General features: G+C 57.4%; 1 protein-coding gene across 1 annotated transcript in view; it reads left to right on the top strand.

Moving 5' to 3' along the window:
* Cerk (ceramide kinase) overlaps positions 1 to 20,072 on the top strand; it is a 35,111-nt gene extending 15,039 nt beyond the window's left edge. The window contains exons 3-14 of the mRNA XM_023702554.1: positions 1 to 105; positions 405 to 527; positions 5,408 to 5,533; positions 6,556 to 6,619; positions 8,854 to 8,999; positions 12,633 to 12,707; positions 13,469 to 13,621; positions 14,422 to 14,527; positions 15,743 to 15,819; positions 16,501 to 16,706; positions 17,891 to 18,099; positions 19,861 to 20,072. Of these exons, the coding sequence (XP_023558322.1) occupies positions 1 to 105; positions 405 to 527; positions 5,408 to 5,533; positions 6,556 to 6,619; positions 8,854 to 8,999; positions 12,633 to 12,707; positions 13,469 to 13,621; positions 14,422 to 14,527; positions 15,743 to 15,819; positions 16,501 to 16,706; positions 17,891 to 18,099; positions 19,861 to 19,933 (1,463 nt within the window). The 3' untranslated portion in view covers positions 19,934 to 20,072. The remainder of the gene's footprint in view (positions 106 to 404; positions 528 to 5,407; positions 5,534 to 6,555; positions 6,620 to 8,853; positions 9,000 to 12,632; positions 12,708 to 13,468; positions 13,622 to 14,421; positions 14,528 to 15,742; positions 15,820 to 16,500; positions 16,707 to 17,890; positions 18,100 to 19,860) is intronic.
* Positions 20,073 to 20,432: the final 360 nt, after the last annotated feature.

The following is a 20,432-nucleotide window of genomic DNA, read 5'->3' as shown; positions in this document are numbered from 1 at the left end:
CCGTGCCCGTGTCCGAGATCATCGCGGTGGAGGAGGCCAAGGCACAGGGGAAGCACCACACCAGCGGCCGGTGGCAGAGGATGGAGACGCCATTCGCGTTCACAGGTGACAGTGCCACCCCCGCTTTCCCCATAGCTTGGTCTAGGCGGCAGAGACCAAGACTTTCTGTCATGCTTTGATAGGCTCAGCAGTTTGGTTTACTTCTATAAAATTTTCCTAAGGCCATTTTTCTAAGCTCTACTTTCAGTTAGTGTTTTTGTTTGCTGATTGTCTTTTTTCTTTATTTTTCAAATATGGCCTAAAGGAGCTGAGAAACAGCATGGTTTTGTGGGCGGGAGCTCGGGCAGGCATGGTAGTGCATAGCTGTGACCCCAACCCTTACTGACGCAGTCTCCTCCTCACAGTGCACTGTGTGAAGCGTGCCCGGCATCACCGCTGGAAGTGGGCGCAAGTGACCTTCTGGAGCTCGGACGAGCAGCTGTGTCACCGGTGGCTGCAGACGCTGCGGGAGCTGCTGGCTGGGCTGAGTACGTGCCTTCCACATCCTCAGGGGCAGGGTCTGAGACAAATCCCTTGTCCCTCTTGCTTGTTTTTGAATGAAGTTCGTTAATTTCTGAACTAAGCTGGGTGTGGTAATGCACACTTATAATCCCAGCTCTTGGGAGGCTGAGACAAGAGGATTGCTGTAAATTCAAGGCCAGCCTGGGTCCATAATGAGTTCAAGGCCAGCCTGGACACTACAAAGTGGGAGTCTGTCTCAAAAAACCCCCCAAAATATACATAATAATGTCCTAATTGATGGGTAGCATACAGCTGGGCACGAGGGGAGCCCCAGCCCCAGCAGCAGTCCCAGGCAGGCCTCTGCCCCTTGAGCCGTGGAACAGGTTCAGCTGAGTGGTGAGATTGCTTCCACCCGTGCCCTGTGCTAATTGGCAAGCCCTCCCCCGCCCCCCGAAGCAGGCTGCGCAGGCTGTGGTTTTGTACCTGGGGCTCTGTGTCACGCTATATGGTTAGAGCCCTAGGACAGGGTGGTGGGCTCAGTGCTGGGCTGGCCTCTGGGTGCCTCCAGATAGCGCTTCAGAAGTATCTGAGGGAGGGCTCCCCGTCTGTCAGCTCCAGGGAGTGCGGGCTGGGGGCTGGTGTTGGCGCTTCTCTTCCGTCCCATGGGGCCTGGGGTCCACCACTGCTGCTCTGCAGGTTCACCTGCCGTTCCTGCCGCAGCGCTTCTGCTGAAGCATCCCAGCTTCTCCCTTGCTCCCTGGGCAGCTCCTCCTGCCCACCCTCACCCTCGCTCTCCCTCCCTCCCTGTGCACCCACCGTCCCCGTGAGGTTTGGAGTCTGTAGGGCCCTGCTTTGGATTCTGTCTACGGCCGCCCTTGGAAGAGGTGGGTTCATCACTTCTGGTTCATGGGCGTACCCATCGGTCTGTAGTAGTCGCTGGTATCTAAAAATAGCATCTGATTCTCTTATTTCAGCTTCTCTGACTTTCAGCTCTGTCTAATCTGTGTTCTCACGTGCCACTGAAGTAAAACACAGATGCAGAGGAGCGCTTCTGTCCCGAGAGTGGCTGGCTAGTGTCACCCTGAGCGCACACCCCCACGACGGCACCCAGACCTGGGCTGGCGTCCGAGGCCCCCGCCACCCCGAGGTCGTTGCTCCCCAAAGGACCCCACGACCCACGCGTCCAAGCAGGCTGAGGACTGATAGCCCTGGCTCTCACCCTGTGCCAGGCATTGTGTGAATTGTGTCCAGCTCACCAGCCCCACATGGCTTAGGTTGTCACTCTCACAGCTGTGACCCAGGTCATGTAGACGGTCACCCAGAGAAGCGCTTGTGGGCTGGCAGCGGTGCTGGGACGGTACCAGCACGTGCACACTCGGGCTTCTCTGGGGTGTGTGTCCCCCGGCTGGCAGGGCTGGTATGCAGCGTGCGGACCGCCAGCGGCAGCAGGCACCGTGCGCGTCCCAGAGTGGGCCGTGCATCCCGATTGCTCCACATCGAGGGTGACCTCGTCGCTGACTGCCCAGACCCTGGTGAGGGGCAGCTGCTTTGCTGGCTGGTGAAATCCGGCGTGCGCCCAGCCTTTGTGGCTCATTGGGCGACTTCCTTCCTGGGGTTTCTGTTCAAGTCTTTGTGCGCATTGTTGTCTGATTATCTACTTCCTTAATGATGGTGGAAATTGTACACGTTGTATATCCGAATCTTTTGATTGAGCTTCTACATTACAGATGCCTTCTCCCTTCTGTGGCTTGCCTTTTCTGTCCTGTGTTCTTCTCTCTCTCTTTCTCTCTCTCACCCCTTTTTTTCCCTGTACTAGGAACTGAACCCAAGGCCAGTGCATGCCGCTCAGCCCCACCCGCAGCTACGCATTTTCCATCCTGGGCCCAGGTCTTGCTGAGTGGCCTCTGTGCCCCGCCCGCCCCAACTCCCCAGGAGTCAGGGCTCCAGGCGCGTGCCAGCATGCTGGCCTTCCATCTCTGGGTGCGCAGAATTCTTAGTTGAAACACTTCTCTTTTTACTCTTCAAACCGTAAGGTCGCGTCCCCTTTGGTGCCCTGGCCTGCTGCGGGGTCTCAGAGATGAGCGCCTGTCAGGCTCTGTGGTGCCCTCTTACGCCCAGCCCGTGGTCCTGCTGGAGCTGGTGTTTGTGCCTGGACCAGGGACGTGGTCAGGGGTCACTTTCCCTGGAGAGCTCTGCTGGGAAGGACCACCCCCCTCCCCGTTGGGTTTTGCTTTCTTGCTTGGATATGGAAGTTTAACAGAACGCTGCACTGCAGGCTGTGACTTTGCTTCCCAGGTGGTTCTCGAGTTCTGCTGGCCACAGTTGAGCTGGATGGGCATGGTGACAGCTGTGTTTCCTGTGCCTCAGCTGTTCTTCCTTTGTCTTCATTTGTGCCCAGGCAGGGACCAGCAATGTGACCACGCACACTTACCTTAATCCTGACTCAGGAGCTAAGTTTCCGGCATCCTGCCATATGGTTGTGTATCTTACTCTTGGGAGGCTGAGGCAGGAGGATTGTGAGTCCATGTTGCCAGCCAGGGAAGCACAGGAAGAGCCTGTCTTCAAAATAAAACAGCATGTAGCTCGGGGGTGAGCACTTGTCCAGCACACCGAGCCCCTGCGTTCCATCCCTAGGACTGAAGGGGAAGAAAGAGTGCTTTTAGGTTTTTCTGACGTAATTTAGAGGCTGAATGTGGTGATGCACGCCCGTAATCCCAGTGCTGGGGAGGCTGAGGCAGGAGGATTGCCATGAGTTTGAGGCCTGCCTAGGCTACCTAGTGAGTTTGCTATGTGGTTTAGACCAGGCTGGCTGATATAGCAAGACCCTGTCAAACAACAAAACAACAGCAAAACCCCCACACCAGTAAAATCCCCTGCTAACCCTAGTCTTCTAGACCTCTGTGGGTGCTGGGTGCTGAGTGGGTTTCCTCCTCTTATGTCTTTCAGGCTGAGGGAGACGGAGTGTGCTCTGAGCTAGCCCTCAGCACTCAGAGAAAGCCCGCTGTGTGGCCCTGGAAGTCCATCCCAACACCACCTGGCCGGGGGGACACGGGCTGGGGCTGGGGGCGTCCTTGTCCGCTTTGCTCTCTGGTCCAGCGGCCCCAGTGTCCCGTCCTGGAGGAGGCGCAGGGCCTTGTGGTGGCTCTTCCTCCAGGCTGGCAGGACTCCACGGTGAACCCACCGCAGCCTGGGCTTTCTCGGTGGGAAGGTTTCGTTAATGGTCTTGTGTTCTTTATTAGATAGTCAGATTTTTGGTTTTTGTCTTGAGATAGGCTCTCCCTGCGCAGCTCCGGCTGGCCTTGAGCTCGCCGTAGCCCAGGCTGGCCCACACTCGCGGTGGTCCTCTTGCACCAGCACGCCCGGCTGGATAGACAGCCTGGGCAGATTGTGGCTTGTGAGAAGGGGCTCATCGTAGACGGTTTACCACTCAAACTGATGAGGGCGCTTCATTTTTTTCTAATGTCTGTAGATCCCTCAGCAGTCTCCCCTTCTTTCCCCATGATGGATGACTTGTGTTTTTCCCTTTTTCGCTATCAGTTTTTAGGGTTATAGCAATTACATTATTTTTTTTGGCAGTACTGGGGATTGAACTCATGATCTTGCACTTGCCAGGCAGGTGCTTATGCCACTGAGCTATCTCCCTGGCCCTATGTCAGTGTTGTATTTATTATTTATGTATTTAGTACAGGGTCTACAGTGTCTCACTATGTAGATCAGACTTGTAGTGATTCTCCTGTTTTCAGCCTTCTAAGTGCTGGGATTACAGGGGCGCACCACCACGCCCAGTCTCAATTGCGGGCTCAGCGCGCCCCGGGGCAGGGCCAGTCCAGCACGCCAAGGATTAAAACCCAGCTGCTGAGCTCTGCCTAAGCAGGCGCTTTAGTCCACTGAGCTATCAGGCAGGCCCTTGGCAATGTTTTTGAAAACATGGTTTTCAACTGTAGTTATCTTTCTCTTATAAACTTTCCCAGTGTTCACCATGAATGCCACAAAACACAAAAATGTTGTGCGCTCATGCGTGGACATGCCCAGTGCCTTGGTGTGGCCCAGCCGCCCCTCCCTCTGTCCACTAACGGTCCAGGTTGTTTCTGCCTCCCAGCACATCAGGCCACTGCACTGGTGCCAGACCTCAGCTGGGGGCAGCCTTTGGGCCTGAGCCCGGGGCTCAGCCCAGTTCAGAGTCGGGCACGTTCCCTGCTGGTGGCTTATGCCGTCCTCTGTCCTCTGTCCCTGTCATGGCCACGTCCTGCCTTTGCGCACACTAGCTGGGCAGATGCCTGTGCCGGGGTGGACCGTGGCTCTGGGAGCTGGCGTGGACACGTGTTTTCAGCTCTCTTGCTACTTCTGATTTGTTAAATTTAGGGCAGGATAAAGAGGTGGCAGTTGTTTAAGTGGCAGAATCTAATTGAACTGAACAAAATGGAAATGTGGGAATTGTCCTAAGATGGGGCCTCAGGCAACCCTGGCAAGAGCTCTGGGGGGCTCTGAAGGGACAAGGGCCAAGGCCAAAGTCCTTCCCCTCCTCTCCCTCCCCTCCCTCCCCTCCCCTCCCTGCTTCTGCTTCTGCCTGCATCGGGCCTCTCTCCCCAGCTCCTTTCTGGACCTGGTTCACACCTCCTGCTCCCCCAAAGCTCGTCCATCTCTCGAGCAGGGCCCCAGCCACACAGGCCCACACCTCAGGCCTGGGACAGCCGTGTCCTCGCCGGAAGCCCAGGCCTTCCTTCCGCCCGCGGTGTATGAGGACCTGCTGTCTCCAGACCCCGCAGAGCGGGAAGCTCCTCGCCGCGGTGCTTCGACACCTAGCACAGGGCCTCGTGAAGCCCTCGAGGTGCGGCCCCGTCCGGGGTGCAGTCCCACTCCTGGCTCGCTGGTGCTCACTGCCGTCTGCCCATGTGGTTGTTCACAGCGTGCAGACCGAGGCACTTGCTGGTGTTCATCAACCCCTTCGGCGGGAAGGGCCAAGGCAAGCGGATCTACGAGAGGAAAGTGGCGCCTCTCTTCTCTCTGGCTTCCATTTCCACCGACATCATCGGTAAGGCCTCCCTAGAAGCAAACCTGAGAGGACTTAAACATGGTCCCCAGAAAGCCGGGCGTGGCGGCGCACGCCTGTGATGCCCGCCCTCAGGAGGCCGAGGCAGGGGGATCACCGTGAGTTCCAGGCCAGCCTGGGCCACATAGCGAGACCCTGTCTTAAAACCAAACATATGTATGCATGAAGATTTTGTATATTACAGAAGAATCTGATCCTCCAAGATTATGTTAAACATAGCAGGATTTTTTACCTACCAGAATGGGAAAAATGCAGAATAAATGATGCCGTCTTCCTACTGGTAGCTAGGCCTTAGCATATAAAGTAGTGAAGCAACATTCTAAGAAGGTAAAAGGACAAAGGTAAGATACAGAGCCTTCCCAGTTCTTCCCAGCAGAGAGAGAGGCAAAGGCCCTGGCCGGGCCTTGAAACCGCCCCCTGCCCCTAGTGGCGCTTTAAGAACCCTAGCAAAGCCCTCACCCCTGCTCACAGTGCCACGTTGCAGGGCCAGGCAGGGTTTCGTGTAATTTGATTAAAAAGCCACTGACCACTGACCACGCAGGTAGAGAGCCTAAAACATTTTACCTACAATGTTGTGTTTTCTAAATCATTCCTAGAAATAGTTACTGTCCCTAAGCCTGAGGAACACAGACCTGTCCCTGCCAGGCTGCGAGCCAGCCAAACACCTGCCGGGGCATCTGAAGGGTGCCATGCGGCTGCAGCGCCGTGGGAAAGGCGGCCCGGAATCATGTGCAGAGGACAGTCAGGAGGGCTTTGTCCTACTGGGTGCAGGGACCCGACTGCAGGCTGCATCTCGATACTTTCTGAAATTTGGAAAGTAAGCTGCAGAATAAGGGAAAGGTGCCGTGCGGGCGCCATAGTTGCTGTGGAGGAAGCTGCTCGTGTCCAGCGTGCCCTTCCAGAATGACCCCGGGGCCTCGGGCCTGTTGCCGAGCAGCGGTGTCGGTATCCCTTGAGGTGCCGCAGCGTGGACAGAGCGCACAGGGTCTCTTGTTTCCCCGCAGTCACTGAGCATGCGAACCAAGCCAAGGAGACTCTCTATGAGATCAGCCTGGACAAGTACGACGGGTGAGTCAGTGAGCCTGCCCGTGTCCTCGCGCTCTGCCCTTGGCTTGATGGCTGTGCGGCGGAGCCACAGCGGGCACTTTGGGCCCCAGCTTCTGCCTGCTGGGCAGTAGCCGCCTTTTCCCTTTCCTGCAAGACTGCTTCCTGTGGCTCTGTGTGGGTGTGGGGGAAAACCCAGAGCAGGTGACACAAAGTTGAGTCGTGTCACTTGTAGGGTTTTAGGCCCTGCCTTTCTGTCAGATTTCCAACAGTTTCCCCAGTCAAATATTTTCCCCAAATCCTGCTTTCTATTGTGCCCTATGATTTGGAGGCTGTGTAACGTTTAACCCATTTCGTAGTACTCACTGTGCATGTTGAGGTTCTTAGCAGTTTTTCTTTTAAAAAAAAAAAATACGTATATATAGATATAGATATACAGATATATGTATATATGGTATGTGTGTATACATATATACACCATATATACCATACATATATCCGTATATTTATATCTATATAGGATGTGTATATGTACACCATATATATATATTGGACTTGTAGTGATCCTCCTGTCTCAGCCTCTCCAGTGCAGGGATTACAGGCACAAGCCACCACGTCTGGTTTTGGTGGCTGGCACGGCATGTGGTACCAGGGATTGAGCCCGGGTCCTTGCACTTGCCAGGCAGGCGCTTAGACCACCAGGCTATCTCCCCAGCCCTCCAATTTTTATTTGAAGACAAGCCCGCTTGTACGTAAATCTCTGCGATCGCGACTGGGAAGCTAGTTGGGTTTTCTCCGCGCTGGTGCGCGCCGCCCGGCGGGCTGAGGCCCGGGCCCTCCAGCTGCGTTCCTGCTCATGCTGATTGTCTGCTGTCGGTGCCACTGTTCTGGGATTGCTATCAAAATTCCCTGCTTAATTCAATATGTAAAAATCTTTGATTTTCAAAGAAATGTTCACTAGTAAACTCATTTTCTGCCTTGAATTGACTCTTACGTTCTTGGTGTGTTTTCTTTTGCCATATAAGTTAGTCATTCTTTTTTTTTTCTTTTCTCTTTTGGTATCAGAAACTGAACTCGGGGCCCTGTGCTTATGCAACAGTCATAGGCAATTTGAAGCCTGTTGCCATAATTTTTGCAAATCTTTTTCCTGGTTTTTAATTCTCCCTGCGGTGTTAGTTTCCAGGTTTATGCACTGTGTCACGCCTGTCCATCTCTAAGCTGCCCTGACGTCAGGTGTGTTGTTGTGGCCAGTGGGCCCCGTGCTTCCATCTCTTTTGGATCTTAGGACTCACAGGCGACGTGTTACACGTAGCGTATGAGCTCCGGAGTGTCATGGTTCATTCTGTGGGCCTTGGAGGTCTGCCAGCCCCTGGCAGCCGCTGCGGCTGCTGAGCTTAGAGAGGGAACGAACAGGCAGCCACTGAGCCCCCTCCTGCCTCCCTGCCGAGTTCTGCAGGAGAGCACAGCTAGGCCCCAGCCCGCGGACTCACCCTGTACTGGGGATGTCCCGCGAGCTGCACTGGCGCTGGTGGGAGCTGGAGCACCCAGCAGCCACTGTGCTTTGGCTGGGGCCTGGATGTGAGCCATGAGCGTCACTGAGCCCACCACAGGTGTGGCAGGCACCACTGCCCCCTCAAGGACCTGAGCCATGGTCCTGTGCCCTGGTGGTGGGTGCACAGGACACACTAGAGGGCAGCCTGGCGTGCTGACTGCAGTTCCCTAAGTCCAGGGGGGCATGGGCTCAGGCAGGCCTTCCCTTCCAGCCGTGGCCGCGCCCAGCCCCCTTGTGGTGGTGTCAGCTGAGCCTGAGCCCTGCGGGGTACGTGGTGCTCTTGGCTTGGCCTGGGCTCCAGCTCATGCTGTCTGCCTTCGCTCCCGTGGCAAGAATGGCGCAGCACAGGTCTAGCATTTCTGCTTCTACACGGCTAGGAGTTCAGTTTTAGTTTTTATCATCTTAATTTTTGCAGTGCTGAGGATGGGACCTGGGGCCGGGTGCGTGTTGGGCTAGGGCCTCATCCTGAGCCGCACTCCAGCCTGTTTTAGATTTTGATGGAGCTGGCGGGGACTATCAGGTACAAATGCTCTGCCTGGGAAGCTCTGATGACCCATTCCCTGCAGGAGAGCGGGGGAGGCAGTCCGAGTGACCTTGTCACTTCTAGAGAGCCACATCCTCAGAGGCCTGCTTGGCCAACCTCGCAAACTGCCCCTGATGCTCCAGCCCCAGCTGCCCCGTGCCAAGCTCCCTGTGCTCTTTGCAGCCTCGTCTGTGTCGGTGGCGACGGGATGTTCAGCGAGGTGCTGCACGGCCTCATCGGCAGGACACAGAGGAACGCAGGTGTGGACCAGAACCACCCCCGGGCCACGCTGGCGCCCTGCGCCCTCAGGATTGGCATCATCCCCGCAGGTAAGGAGCGGCCGCTCCCCGTCCACCCTCTTGCGCAGGCTCAGCCTCCTGGGGCAGGTTTCCTGTTGTCAGGCTACTCGCTTCTCCTGCTTCCTTGCTCTATAGAAACTGGGGTTTTGTCACTGTCGGGAGCTATGTCCTGCTCGCCAGCTGTGTACGGGCAGAAGCGACTGTTGTTGCTGCGTGGGGGCTGGCACTGCAGGCCTGGTGTGCGCAGCACCTGGTCCCGGGCTAGGCTGGTGCTGGCGCCAGGGTGGCCTTTGGGGGAGGTGACTTCTGCTGACCTGAGGAATCGGGGTTGGGGCTGCATGCACAGGGTCTTGGGGGAAGGGAGTGGGTGGGGGAGAAGAGTAAAGGGCAGGGGACTCTGGTGGGACCCTGCTGCTGTGTGGGTGCCTGGGCTGTGTCCCGATGGTGCATTTACCATCCTTGTAGAAGTATCTGGTTCTCGTGCAATTTCAGCATTAACCGTGTGTACTACTGCCCCTATCTGCAAATGAGCCCCCCACCCCAGACTCCCCCCATCCCAGACTCCCCCCACCCCATTGTGACTTGGCCATGGCAGCCAGGCCACCTCACAGACGCGGCTTGCTGACCCTTCCATGGTCGAGTCTGTGACTGTCCCCACTGGTGGTGCACACCAGAAGCTCTGTGGTGAGGGCAAGGTGGGCAGTTAGGGACAGGGACAGGAGGAGGAAGCGTCCCTGGGACATGGCACTGCTGGACCACCTTCTTACCAAGCCTCCGGGATAGAGACGTCACCCTTTAAACTCCACTCACAGGGGCTGGGGAGATAGCTCGGTGGTCTAAGCGCCTGCCTGGCAAGCACACCAACCTGGGTTCAGTCCCCAGTACCCGTGCCGAGCCGGCCACTGAAATCGGGCATGATGGTGCACTTCTGTAATCCTGGCACTGGAAAGGCTGAGACAGGAGGATCAGTGTGAGTTCAAGCTGCCTAGTAAGACCCTGTACCAAATAGATAAATAAATAAAAGATTTTTTAAAATTGAAAACTAAACTCTACTTGTAAAGCCCCATCTAATTAAAGAGCCTGTGAATCAAGGTGCTGGTCGTATTGTCCGCCTGGGTGGTGGCCTCAGGGCTGATCTCAGGACAGAGACTCGTTTTTAAGAGAATTTCTGTTTGCATCATAGCCTGTGAGTCTCTAATATTTATGGGCTGAAAGCTGATAATGCTCATGGTTTTAATTATATGGGGAAGGACCATAATGTAAGTCCCACTGCTTTGGGGAAAGTTTTGATGGAGAAGTTACATAGGAACCCATGTCACCGACCTGTGTGAGTGCAGGCACTCAGGGGGACCCAGTCCGACTGAGGACAGCTTGGCTGGTGGCACCAGGGCCAGCTTGTACAGGAAAAGCACTTACTTTCCCCGTGAGCAGACCCCTTCCAGTTGCAGCCACGGGCATTGAACTGTCCCAGGGCTTGGAGCAGAGCCTCTACCTCTCAGGCTCCCCGGAGCTCTGTGGTTCACTTAAGGTGTTAGAGCAGGTGCCCGACGCCCGTCCCTGTCCCTGTCCCAGCTGCGGTGGCCCTGGAGGACTGTGGGCATCACTGCCGACTAGCTGCCCCACACGCCCCTAGTGCACCCTCGGTGGCACCCTCCCAGGCATGGGGCCCGCGCGCCCAGGGGCTCCAGGCCTGAGGTGGCTTCTGCGTAGACGCTGCTGGCCTGGGGTCTCGGTCCAGGTGCTTCCCCTGTGCGGGCCTCGTCCCTCAGGCGTGCGGGAGCAGTCTGGCCGCATCTGTATTTGATTCCGTCCAGCCTGCAGGGCGCTGTCGGCTGTTCCTGTTTCTCCTCCTGCCCTGGGCCCCAGCTGCCCTTGCAGCCTGCTTGTTTGTATCCAGGCTTCAGTAGCTTGGGCAGCGAGGGCGCTGCCTCCTTCTCTTTGACCCTTGGACGTTGTCAGCGCTTAGCCTGGTAGTTGGTAGTGAGTTCTGTTTTACAGCTCTCTTCCAAGTTAGGGGTTGGTTGGTTTGTTTTTGAGACAGGGCCTCAGCACGCAGTCTAGGCTGGCCTGGCCTTGAACTCACTGTGTAGCTACAGTGATTCTTCTGCCTCAGCCTCCTGAGGGACAGAGGCATACCCCACCACTAGGTCTTGCCCAGAAGATCTCATTAGGTTATCTGTTAACCTGGCCTCTGGGTGGATGGATTCAGTTTTCCTGTGTTCTAATTATCCTTCCTGCACGGTTCTTACCTTGTGTACAAGAACTTTGCAGGTAGTGGTGCCAAACCCTAAAATCCCAAGCCATCAAACCTGAGGGCAGACGCCCCATCTAGGGGAGTAGAAGGGATAGCACTGTGTCACTGGATCAGAGGGCCCAGGTGGGGATAGCTGGAGCAGAGTGGAGCAGGGAGCGGCTTCGGCGCCCGGGTCAGGGCAGCAAGTGTGGAGGGGCGTCCCGGGGGGCCCCTCAGGGCAGGACTACGTGAGGGCCTGCCGCGCCTGGCTGCTGTAGGGCCCTTGCTGCATTGGCCAGAGGAGCAGGAGGGAAGGTTGGTCCCTCCCCAGGAGAATCTCTGCACTCCGTGGCTCTGGGGGCGTGCCAGGGACCTCGAGTCAGAAGAGGATGATGGAGGCAGCAAGAGCAGCCCTGTGACCTCAGCCCTGACAGTCCGGGAGATGAGGTGGGACAGAGGTCGTGGTAGAGGTACAGCAGCAGCCTGTGGCGCACAAGCCGGGGAGCCAGCGGTTCCTTGGTGGCCAGACTGCCTGCACAGCGCATCTAAAGCCTGACTGACTGCACTCAGCCCTGCTCTGGCTCTGTCCAGATCCTAGGCTGGGGCTGGGTGGAGCTCCGGGGACAGCGCTTGCCTGGCATTGGTGAGGCTTTGGGCTGCATCTCCAGCTGTGGCGGAAAAAGTCAGTTTGAAGTCACTTTCCACTTATACGTTGACAGAGCCCTGGAGCAGCTCTGGAGGGCAGGCTGCTGTTCCTAGCTCCTTCTCTTCTTTTCCTGTAATGGGGGTCAAACCAGGGCCTCGCACATGCTCTGGGGCCCCAGAACCCTGGGTGGTCGGGTGCAGTTGCTGGGCCTGTGAGCGGTGAGGGTTGCATGCCTGGCCCGGCCTTGAAAGATGGGGAGCATGGCCGGGGAGATGGCTCAGTGGAATACGCGCTCCGCTGGCAAGCGCAAGGGCCTGAGTTCAACCCCTGGTTCTGCCAAAAAAAAAGAAAAAGAAAAAAGAAAGAAAGCTGGAGCAGCTGCCCACGCTGCAGTGTCTCTCGGGCTCCGCTGCCCAGAGGCTGTGGGCGGGCGGCTGCTCTGCGCGGAGCTGCTGGACACTTGGCACTGCCAGTCTCCGTCTCCCAGGCTTCGTGCTGTAGGTGGAGTGCTCATCCCATGTGTATGTCCGGTTCTTGGGGTTGAGTGCAGGCCCTCTGCACCTGGCTGCGTCCCCAGCCTTTTCGTGGCTTTGGGTCGGGGGCTCACTAAGCCGATGTGTTGCCAGTGCTGAGCTTGAATTAGTGATCCTCCTGCCTCGACCTCCCCAGTGCTGGCACCGCAGATGTGCCCCCCCCCGGCTGTGTATTGCTCTGCCCTCACTGAGCAGGGAGCCCTTTCCAGTGTCGAGCTCTTCAGTGGCCTGAGGTCCTCCCCTCCTTGCAGGGTCGACAGATTGCGTGTGCTACTCCACCGTGGGCATAAACGATGCGGAGACGTCGGCTCTGCACATCATTGTCGGTGAGTCCGGGCAGCGCTGAGCCCAGCAGCCCTGGCCTTCTGACGGCTACCACCCCCCACTCCCAGGCTCCCCGGGTGTCCCCAGGGTGTGCCACCCCCTGCCCTGTTACTTCCCAGAGGACTCTGTCTTTTGGCATCGCCCCCCTCTCCAAGTGTACTGGGTGGCTCTGCTGGATGCCTGCTGTCCCCGAGGGTGGGAAGCAGCCTGTGTCCTCTGCATGGTGGCCCTGGCCATGTCACCTGTACCTGGCCGACTCCTGTCAGCCTTCTTTCTGACAGCGCTTCCAGGCTGTGGTGAGATCCACCCCTGAGGCGACAGACACCCCAGCCCCCAGGGGTGACAGGAGGGGCTGCGGAAGCTCTCGAGTCCCAGTACCTGCCCAACCGTCACCCCCCTTTACAGTGGACCGTGTCCTGCCTGGCATTGCAGAAATGTGATGTTCAGAAGTGGCTGCATAGAGGTTTAAATTGTGTTGCTGTTTGAGACAGGGTCTTGCTATGCAGTTCAGGCTGGCCTCAAAGTCACAGCAGTCCTCCTGCCTCAGCCTCCCCAAGTGCTGGGATTACAGGCATGCACCCCCACACATGGCTTGCGATACCGTCCTGTCATGTCCCCAAGAGCAGCTTCCCAAGAATTTTTTGGAAATTTGAGTCACATTTTATCACTGGAGTCAAAATCAAAGAGGCCCAGGGTGTGGGTGGTTGCTGGGCTTCCACTGCTGTGCTCTTGGCGTGGCCCCTCACTGTGGCACTGCCCGCAGGGGACTCGCTGGCCATGGATGTGTCTTCGGTGCACCACAACAGCACACTGCTGCGGTACTCCGTATCCCTCCTGGGCTACGGCTTCTACGGGGACTTGATCAAGGACAGCGAGAAGAAGCGGTGGATGGGGCTGGCCAGGTACGACTTTTCAGGTGAGTTGGGACAGCGCACTGCATGGATGGCGGCACCCGCATTGCAGGCGCTATCCGACTTCACCCACAGAGGCCCTGCTCCCCTGCACAGGTGGTGGCAGTGCTGTCTCCCAAATCCCATCCCTGGGACCCACGCCTCAGTTTACACTGAGTCCCCAGAGGTGGAGGTCTAGAGACGACAGCTGGAGGAGCTTCAGTGGGGACGCCAGTCTCCTGATCCCTTGGAGCTGGCAGCAGAGTGGTGAGGGGCCAGCCCCGCTGTCCCCAAAACTGCCCTCCAGGCCAAGGGAGCTTGTACTTTGTCCCTTTCTCGCTTGTACTCTGTCCCTTACTCGCTCGGTGCCTCTTGGTGAACCCCTTCCTCAGCCACGGGGTCCTAAGATCCCAGGAGCTGCTCCTGCAGGCTCAGGGTTGTGGCCAAGCCCCTGTTGGAGTGTGCCTGCTGCGCCCTCTGGCGGCCACACGGCTGCCTCTCCTGGCCCTTGTGGCCTGTGCAGGGCTGCATCCCAGTGCACAGCTGGGAAACCCTGGCCTGGCTGGACTATTCTAGCTCAGCCTTGATGTCCGTCCCTGTCCCCAGGGAGTGCCAGAAAGAACCCAAGCCTGCCCCCATTACTCACATAGCAGGCAGTGACCTCAGGTGGGCAGAGTGAGGTCCCTACAGCTCCCTTCTGGTGGCAGCTGTGACATTGCCCTCCAGAACCCCTCCCCTCTTCAAGGCCGAGGTTCCTGTATGCTTGAGGGCTCCGCTGGTGGCTTGCAGTGACCCTTTGTTTCCTCTCGGCTGCACTCCGCCCCAGGCGTCAAGACCTTCCTGTCACATCACTACTATGAAGGGACGGTGTCCTTTCTGCCGGCACAGCACACTGTGGGGTCTCCGCGGGACCGGAAACCCTGCCGGGCAGGGTGAGTTCCCTTCCCCAGGTGACGGAATGCTTGGGACTCTGCTTTTGCGCTGACAGTGCTGTAGGTGCTGGTGCTCATGAGGAGAGTGACCCCACTTTGTAGCTGAAGGCATCCTGCCCAAGTGGGGCAGGGGAAAAGGACAAGCAGGCCGAGACTGGGCAGCACCAGAGCGAGGCTGATCGCCGCAGTGGCTGCTTGCTGGGCACTGCCCCTCTCGGTCAGCTGTGGAAGGGTGCAGGAGAAAGGGCGGGAGATGGTTGCTCTGTCAACACTTGAGGCCAGGCCTGTCCTGCGGCAGTGATCCTGCCCCCAAGCCCTCCCAGCCGAGTCCCTTGCCCGCCTTGCCTCTGCCCAGACAGGACTCAGCTGTGGTCAGGAGGCCCAGGCCCAGGCCCTTGGGCCCCTCAGAAGGGCAGGAGGGTGTGGCCAGCCCCAGTGTTGGGTCCAGGTGCCCAGGGCAGAGCTGGCGGCCGGGCCCCTCCCGGCTGGCATGCTGCGGGCTCCCCATCTGTGCACATCAGGCACACGCTCGTGCATCAGGGAGCACGCTGCACACGGCACAGAGCCAGGCCATCCGATCCCTTGAGAATGGCCATAACCACCCTGTCATCCAGTCTGTGTGGCCACGTCAGTGACTGTCAGGGTCCCAGCCCCCCATGGCTGGCTTGCGACCTGGAGATAGGTGTGACGCCTGGAGGACACGGCCTGTCCTTTCCTGGTCCCACATCCTTGCTCCTCAAAGGCAGCACGGGAGGATGCTCATAAATCAGAGCATCCCATGCTGCATCTGGGGACTAGTGCAAGGCTGGTCATGCTGGGTGGGACCCGGCGGGATGCACAGAGGACACCGCTCCTGCTTATGGCCGCGTTGTAAGTGTCCCAAGTGGGGCTGCTGGGAACAGGCACCCCTTCAGTCCAGGTTACCCGGAAGGACTTGCGTGCCAGCCAGGAGCTCTGGGTCCTGTGCAGGTGGCCTCGGGTGACACACAGTGTTTATAAGCTTCAGAGAAAGACATGGTGATTCATGGGTGTGATTTTAAAAGTAGATCTAAATTTGGAAATTTCAAATGTGTATGCTAAAGGGATATTTTACCTAAGCCTTTGAATGGAACTGTCCACTACATGACGGGCATTGGAGGACCTTTGCACAGGCAGGTGTGGGCCTTCGTCCAGGCGCGCTCATCAGAGGAAGGTGCCCCGGTTCTTGTCTTCCAGATGCTTTGTGTGCAGGCAGAGCAGGCGCCAGCTGGAGGAGGAACAAAAGAAGGCTCTCTATGGCTTGGAAAACACCGGTAATTCCCGCGGACGCCTCTGTGTGAGCTGGGCTCTTCATGTGCCGTCCACCTCTGCTTTCTCTCTGTTGCTGTGTCCATTTTTGGTCCAGCTCTGGGCAGCAGTGGGTCACTGTCACTCAGTGAATCTGGCTGACGTGGATTCCTGTGCAAAGCCCTGCAGCCTGTGCCCAGCCGCTGCAGTCAGCGTGGCCAGGAGCTGGGCTCCTGCAGCCAGGGAGCCTCACCGAGCTGCTCCTGAGGCTGTGCCTGCCTGAGGGGCCCCCGGGCCTGCAGCAGTGTCTGGCCAAGCAGGCCTGGCTCCCTGCCCTCCAGAGCTCAGCTGTGGGCAGGAAACTCAGATTCCGTGCAGTCTTCGTGCAAAGTATTGTTTTGATCTTCAGATATTTAAAGCTGTGGGAGTCCGCCCAGGCTCCGGGACTGTTGCACACAGACCAAGGGTTGCTGACCCCAGTTCTGAACCGCTGTCCCCTGGGAGGAGCAGGGAGCACAGTTGAGCCTTCCAGGAGGTGACTCCGTGGGCGTGACACTGGGTACCCCCGCCTGGCCTGGGGCTGCTGAGGGTCAGGTCCGAGAGAGCTGAGAGCGGAGTACAGAGCGAGGAGGGGGCTTCTGCCCATCTGGGCGGTACCGTGGCCCCGTCGCTGGCCGTGACGTCCACCTGCTTCCTCTCCGCTTCAGAGGAGATGGAGGAGTGGCAGGTCATCTGCGGGAAGTTCCTGGCCATCAATGCCACCAACATGTCCTGTGCCTGTCCACGGAGTCCGGGCGGCCTGTCCCCAGCTGCGCACCTAGGAGACGGGTCTTCTGATCTCATTCTCATCCGGAAGTGCTCCCGGTTCGACTTCCTGAGGTTCCTTGTGAGGCACACGAACCGGTATGACCAGGTGAGCTCCCTGGGTCTCCTCTGCGTGGGCGCTGCCAACTCAGGTGGTGTAGGGAGCATGGATTTTCTGGGCGGGGGAGGGATCGCTTGGTGTCTATCACTAGAACTAAAACTGGCCCCACTTTACTGCTTGTCAAAATCCATTAGCCGGGATAAATCTAGCGAGGCGTTGCGGTGCACTCCTGTGGTCTCCACACTGGGAGGCTGAGGCAGGATTGCCTTGAGTTCAGGATTGGCCCCAACTACACACTGAGACCCTGTCCCCAAAAGACAGAAATCCCGTGCACAGAGAGCAAGGGCTGTGACTGCCTCGCCTTACCTTCCTCCCTGCCCTGGCTCTTCCTGTGCGACAATAGCACGGGTGGGGAGCGCCGCACCTGTAGATCAGAAGTGGGCTCTGTCTGGACTCCATCCCATCCTTCTGTCACCCCTTTGTCCACTCAGAGAGGACCCGAGTCTCATCAGATAAACAACTGGGATGTCTGGAAGTCTCATAGATAAACAACTATATCTGTCATAGTCTCTACATTTAGCAAAAATATATTTTAACTTAGATTATATCTAGGTCCTTGCTCAGGGTGTTTATGTAGCTTTTTTATTTACTATTCATTTATTTATGCTTTTTAAAAAAATTTTATTTATTTGTGTGTGTGTGTGTGTGTGTGTGTGTGTGTGTGTGTCCAGCTCAGCCCACCAGGGGGCGGGGCTGGCTGGCATGTGGTGCTGGGGGATTGAACCGCGGTCCCTGTGCTTTGCTAAGCTTGTTCTAAGTAGGTGCTTAGACCACTGAGCCATCTCACCAGCCCCTATTTATGCTTTTTTTTTTTTGGCGGAACCAGGGATTGAACTCAGGCCCTTGTGCTTGCTAGGCAAGCACTTATTCTACTGAGCCATCTCCCTGGCCCCCAACTTATTTATTTATTTATTTATTTATTTATTTATTTATTTATAGTGTAGCTTTTTGAAAAAGCAGAGAACTGTGCAGGTCCCTGCTGATCACCAGAACTCCTGAGACGTGCTGGGGCTGGTGTTGTGTGCGGCCTGGGAGGACGGCGCCTCCTCCCTCGTCCTGCCGCCACTGCCTGGGTGGCTCTGGGTGCTGCCCGCTGGCAATGACCGCCCCAGTACAGAGCGGGCAGGCGACGGTCCCCGGGGTCAGCCTCCCTTTGCACCCTGTCTCTGCAGTTTGACTTCACGTTCGTTGAAGTTTACCGCGTCAAGAGATTCCAGTTCACCTCGAAGCACGTGGAGGACGCAGACAGCGACCTGGCAGAGCGGGGCAAGCAGCGCTTTGGGCAGATTTGCACTGACAGCCCCTCGTGCTGCTGCCCAGCCAGCGGCAGCTCTTGGAACTGTGACGGGGAGGTGCTCCACAGCCCGTCCATCGAGGTCAGGTGAGCGGGGCCCTGGAACAGGCTGCAGGCACCACCCGGCTCCCTGAGCCCCGTCCCAGCCAGGCACGGCGTTGCTGTAAGCGCAGTGATCTTGCTAGGTTTGGGAAGAGGCAGGCTGTGGAGTCGGGGTGCATCGGGTTTCCCAGATGCCATGCTGAGGCGTGCAGCCCCTGTTCTGCTCTTTTTCCTCGCCGTGCCCAGGCTGTTGTTGTGTCCATCCTGCCACTCTTTCTGTGTTGCTGAATTCCAAGCCAACAGCCCATCTATGCAGGCTTCCTGTCCCCCGAACCCACCAGCAGGCCTGGTGTCTGATCCTGCTTGGGACACGGAGGAAGGTGGTGACCCCTGGAGGCAGAGGGGACACTTGAGGTGCCAAGGCCCTGAAGCCAGGGGCCCTCAGGAGCTGAGGTGGTACAGAAGGGATGAGCCCCAAGAGGCGGGAGCCATGCACTCAGCCACCTCATATGTCAGAGGGCAGTGCAGAGCCCCTCTGGGCCAGTGTACCAGGCTAGTGCGGAACCCCAAGCCCCATGCCCCCAGATCACCAGGCCTGCTCTTGTGGTTCCCCTGTGGTGCGGGAGTTTGTCTTCCCTGAACCAGAGCTCGATCGTGGCAGCCTGCAGTGCCACCACTCCTGATGCCCACCCAGATGGACCCTACTTGGCGAAGGCTCCCTCGCGTGGAGAGGCCCCAGCAGCGGGGGCTGTGAGTCAGGTGTGGGGTGAGAGCCTCAGCCTGGGGAGCAGTGTGCAGCTCTGGCAGGGCCTGGGCCCTAGCAGGGTCTGAGGTCAAGGCGCTCCTGGTGAGGGCGCCCACCCAGGAAGCCTGGCCGGAAGCGGTGGGCCCCTGATGTCTCAGCCATTGGCACGTCGCTATCACTCCTGTGTCTGACAGGTGACAGCCCCGGGTTTGAGGCTTTCTTCACTAGCACCCAAATGATGCAGACAGAGGCAAGCGGCCCCTGGGGCTCCTCAAGTCTGAGGTCTACGTGCTCCCCTTCCTCTGGCCACATGAGGAGCACACAGCACCCCAAGGTCTTCAGAAGCCTAGGAAACCCCCAGGCCAACCACAGTACCCATCAGACCTATCTTTTCAGACTCATTTTACAAGTTTGGGAAATCAGTTTATCACTATTATTTTGTGGTACTGCGGATTGGGCCTGGGGGTGCTATTCAGCTGAGCTACATCCTCTTCTTATTTCAAGGCGGTCTTACTAAGTTGCCCGGGTGGGACTGGAACTTGTGACCCTCCTGCCACAGCCTCCCTCAGTGCTGGGATGATAGGCCTGCACTACCACACCTGGCTCATGACGTTATTTTTTAATTCTTGCTTATTTACTTTCTGAAGAGATAGCAGGCTTTCAAGTGAAGAAAGGTACTCTTGAGGGCTTGTGCTTCTGGGATATGGGCAGTGAGCCGGCACAGAAAGGGGGCGCTGTGGCTGCAGCCCGCACTGCAGCCCAGCAGGCCTGGGCCTGACCCGCTCCTCTGTCTTGGCTCCTGGGTTCCTCCTGGAAACGGGCCGCTTGTCCCCTGCCCGTGTCCTTCGTGTGTGCACTTGGCCTGCATCGCTCCCCAGGGCCCAGCGGGCTTGGTGCTGAGGGGAAACTGAGGCAGGCAGCTGTATGTGCAGAGGGCTTGCCAGTGGGCTGGAGTTTGGTGTCTCCCTGGTGTGGAGGGGCCACCGCACCCCGTGGAGCTGCAGGAGGCAGCTTTGAACATGGAGCCCAGGGAGCTGAGGCGTGGTGCTTCGTCTCTGCAGGGTCCACTGCCAGCTGGTCCGGCTCTTCGCGCGCGGGATCGAGGAGAACCCCAAGCAGGGAGCAGACAGCTGAGGGGCCGCTACCTGTCATCCACCTCACGCCCAGGAAATGGGAACATCATTTCAGAGATTTACTGCAGACCAATTATGTGGACATGAACATTTACATTTAGAAATTTATTTTTGATAGGTAAATCTTGGTTTTAGGAACAGCACCTTGTCAACAGTTTTGTCCGTCTGTCATCTGAAGTCCCTGGGAACCTGGGCTGTGTCTCACGTAACTGACTCTGCGCTCAGCACTTGCTGATTTGGGGGCGTTGGCTTCTTAGATTTTAACAGTCCCAATCACACAGGTCGAAACAGCCCTCTAGCGGCTCTATTGCAATAATTTTAGACATTATAATATGGACGCTATCCAAAAATCAGGTCACCCCCTGTGGACATCAGGTAACCACCGCCTTCTCGTGGCCCGCTGCACAGAGCTCTTCCTGGAGCCGCGTGTGAGCGCGTGCTGGCGAGTCTCTGGTCCCTCTTTATGTCCATCCTCCGCTGTGATCAGGGTGTTGCCAAGT

This window comes from Octodon degus, unplaced genomic scaffold, assembly GCF_000260255.1.
Source record: "Octodon degus isolate 3935 unplaced genomic scaffold, OctDeg1.0 scaffold00153, whole genome shotgun sequence".
Lineage (NCBI taxonomy): Eukaryota > Metazoa > Chordata > Mammalia > Rodentia > Octodontidae > Octodon > Octodon degus.
The sequence above is the reverse complement of the archived record's forward strand: the minus strand, read 5'-3'. Positions and strand labels throughout refer to the sequence as shown.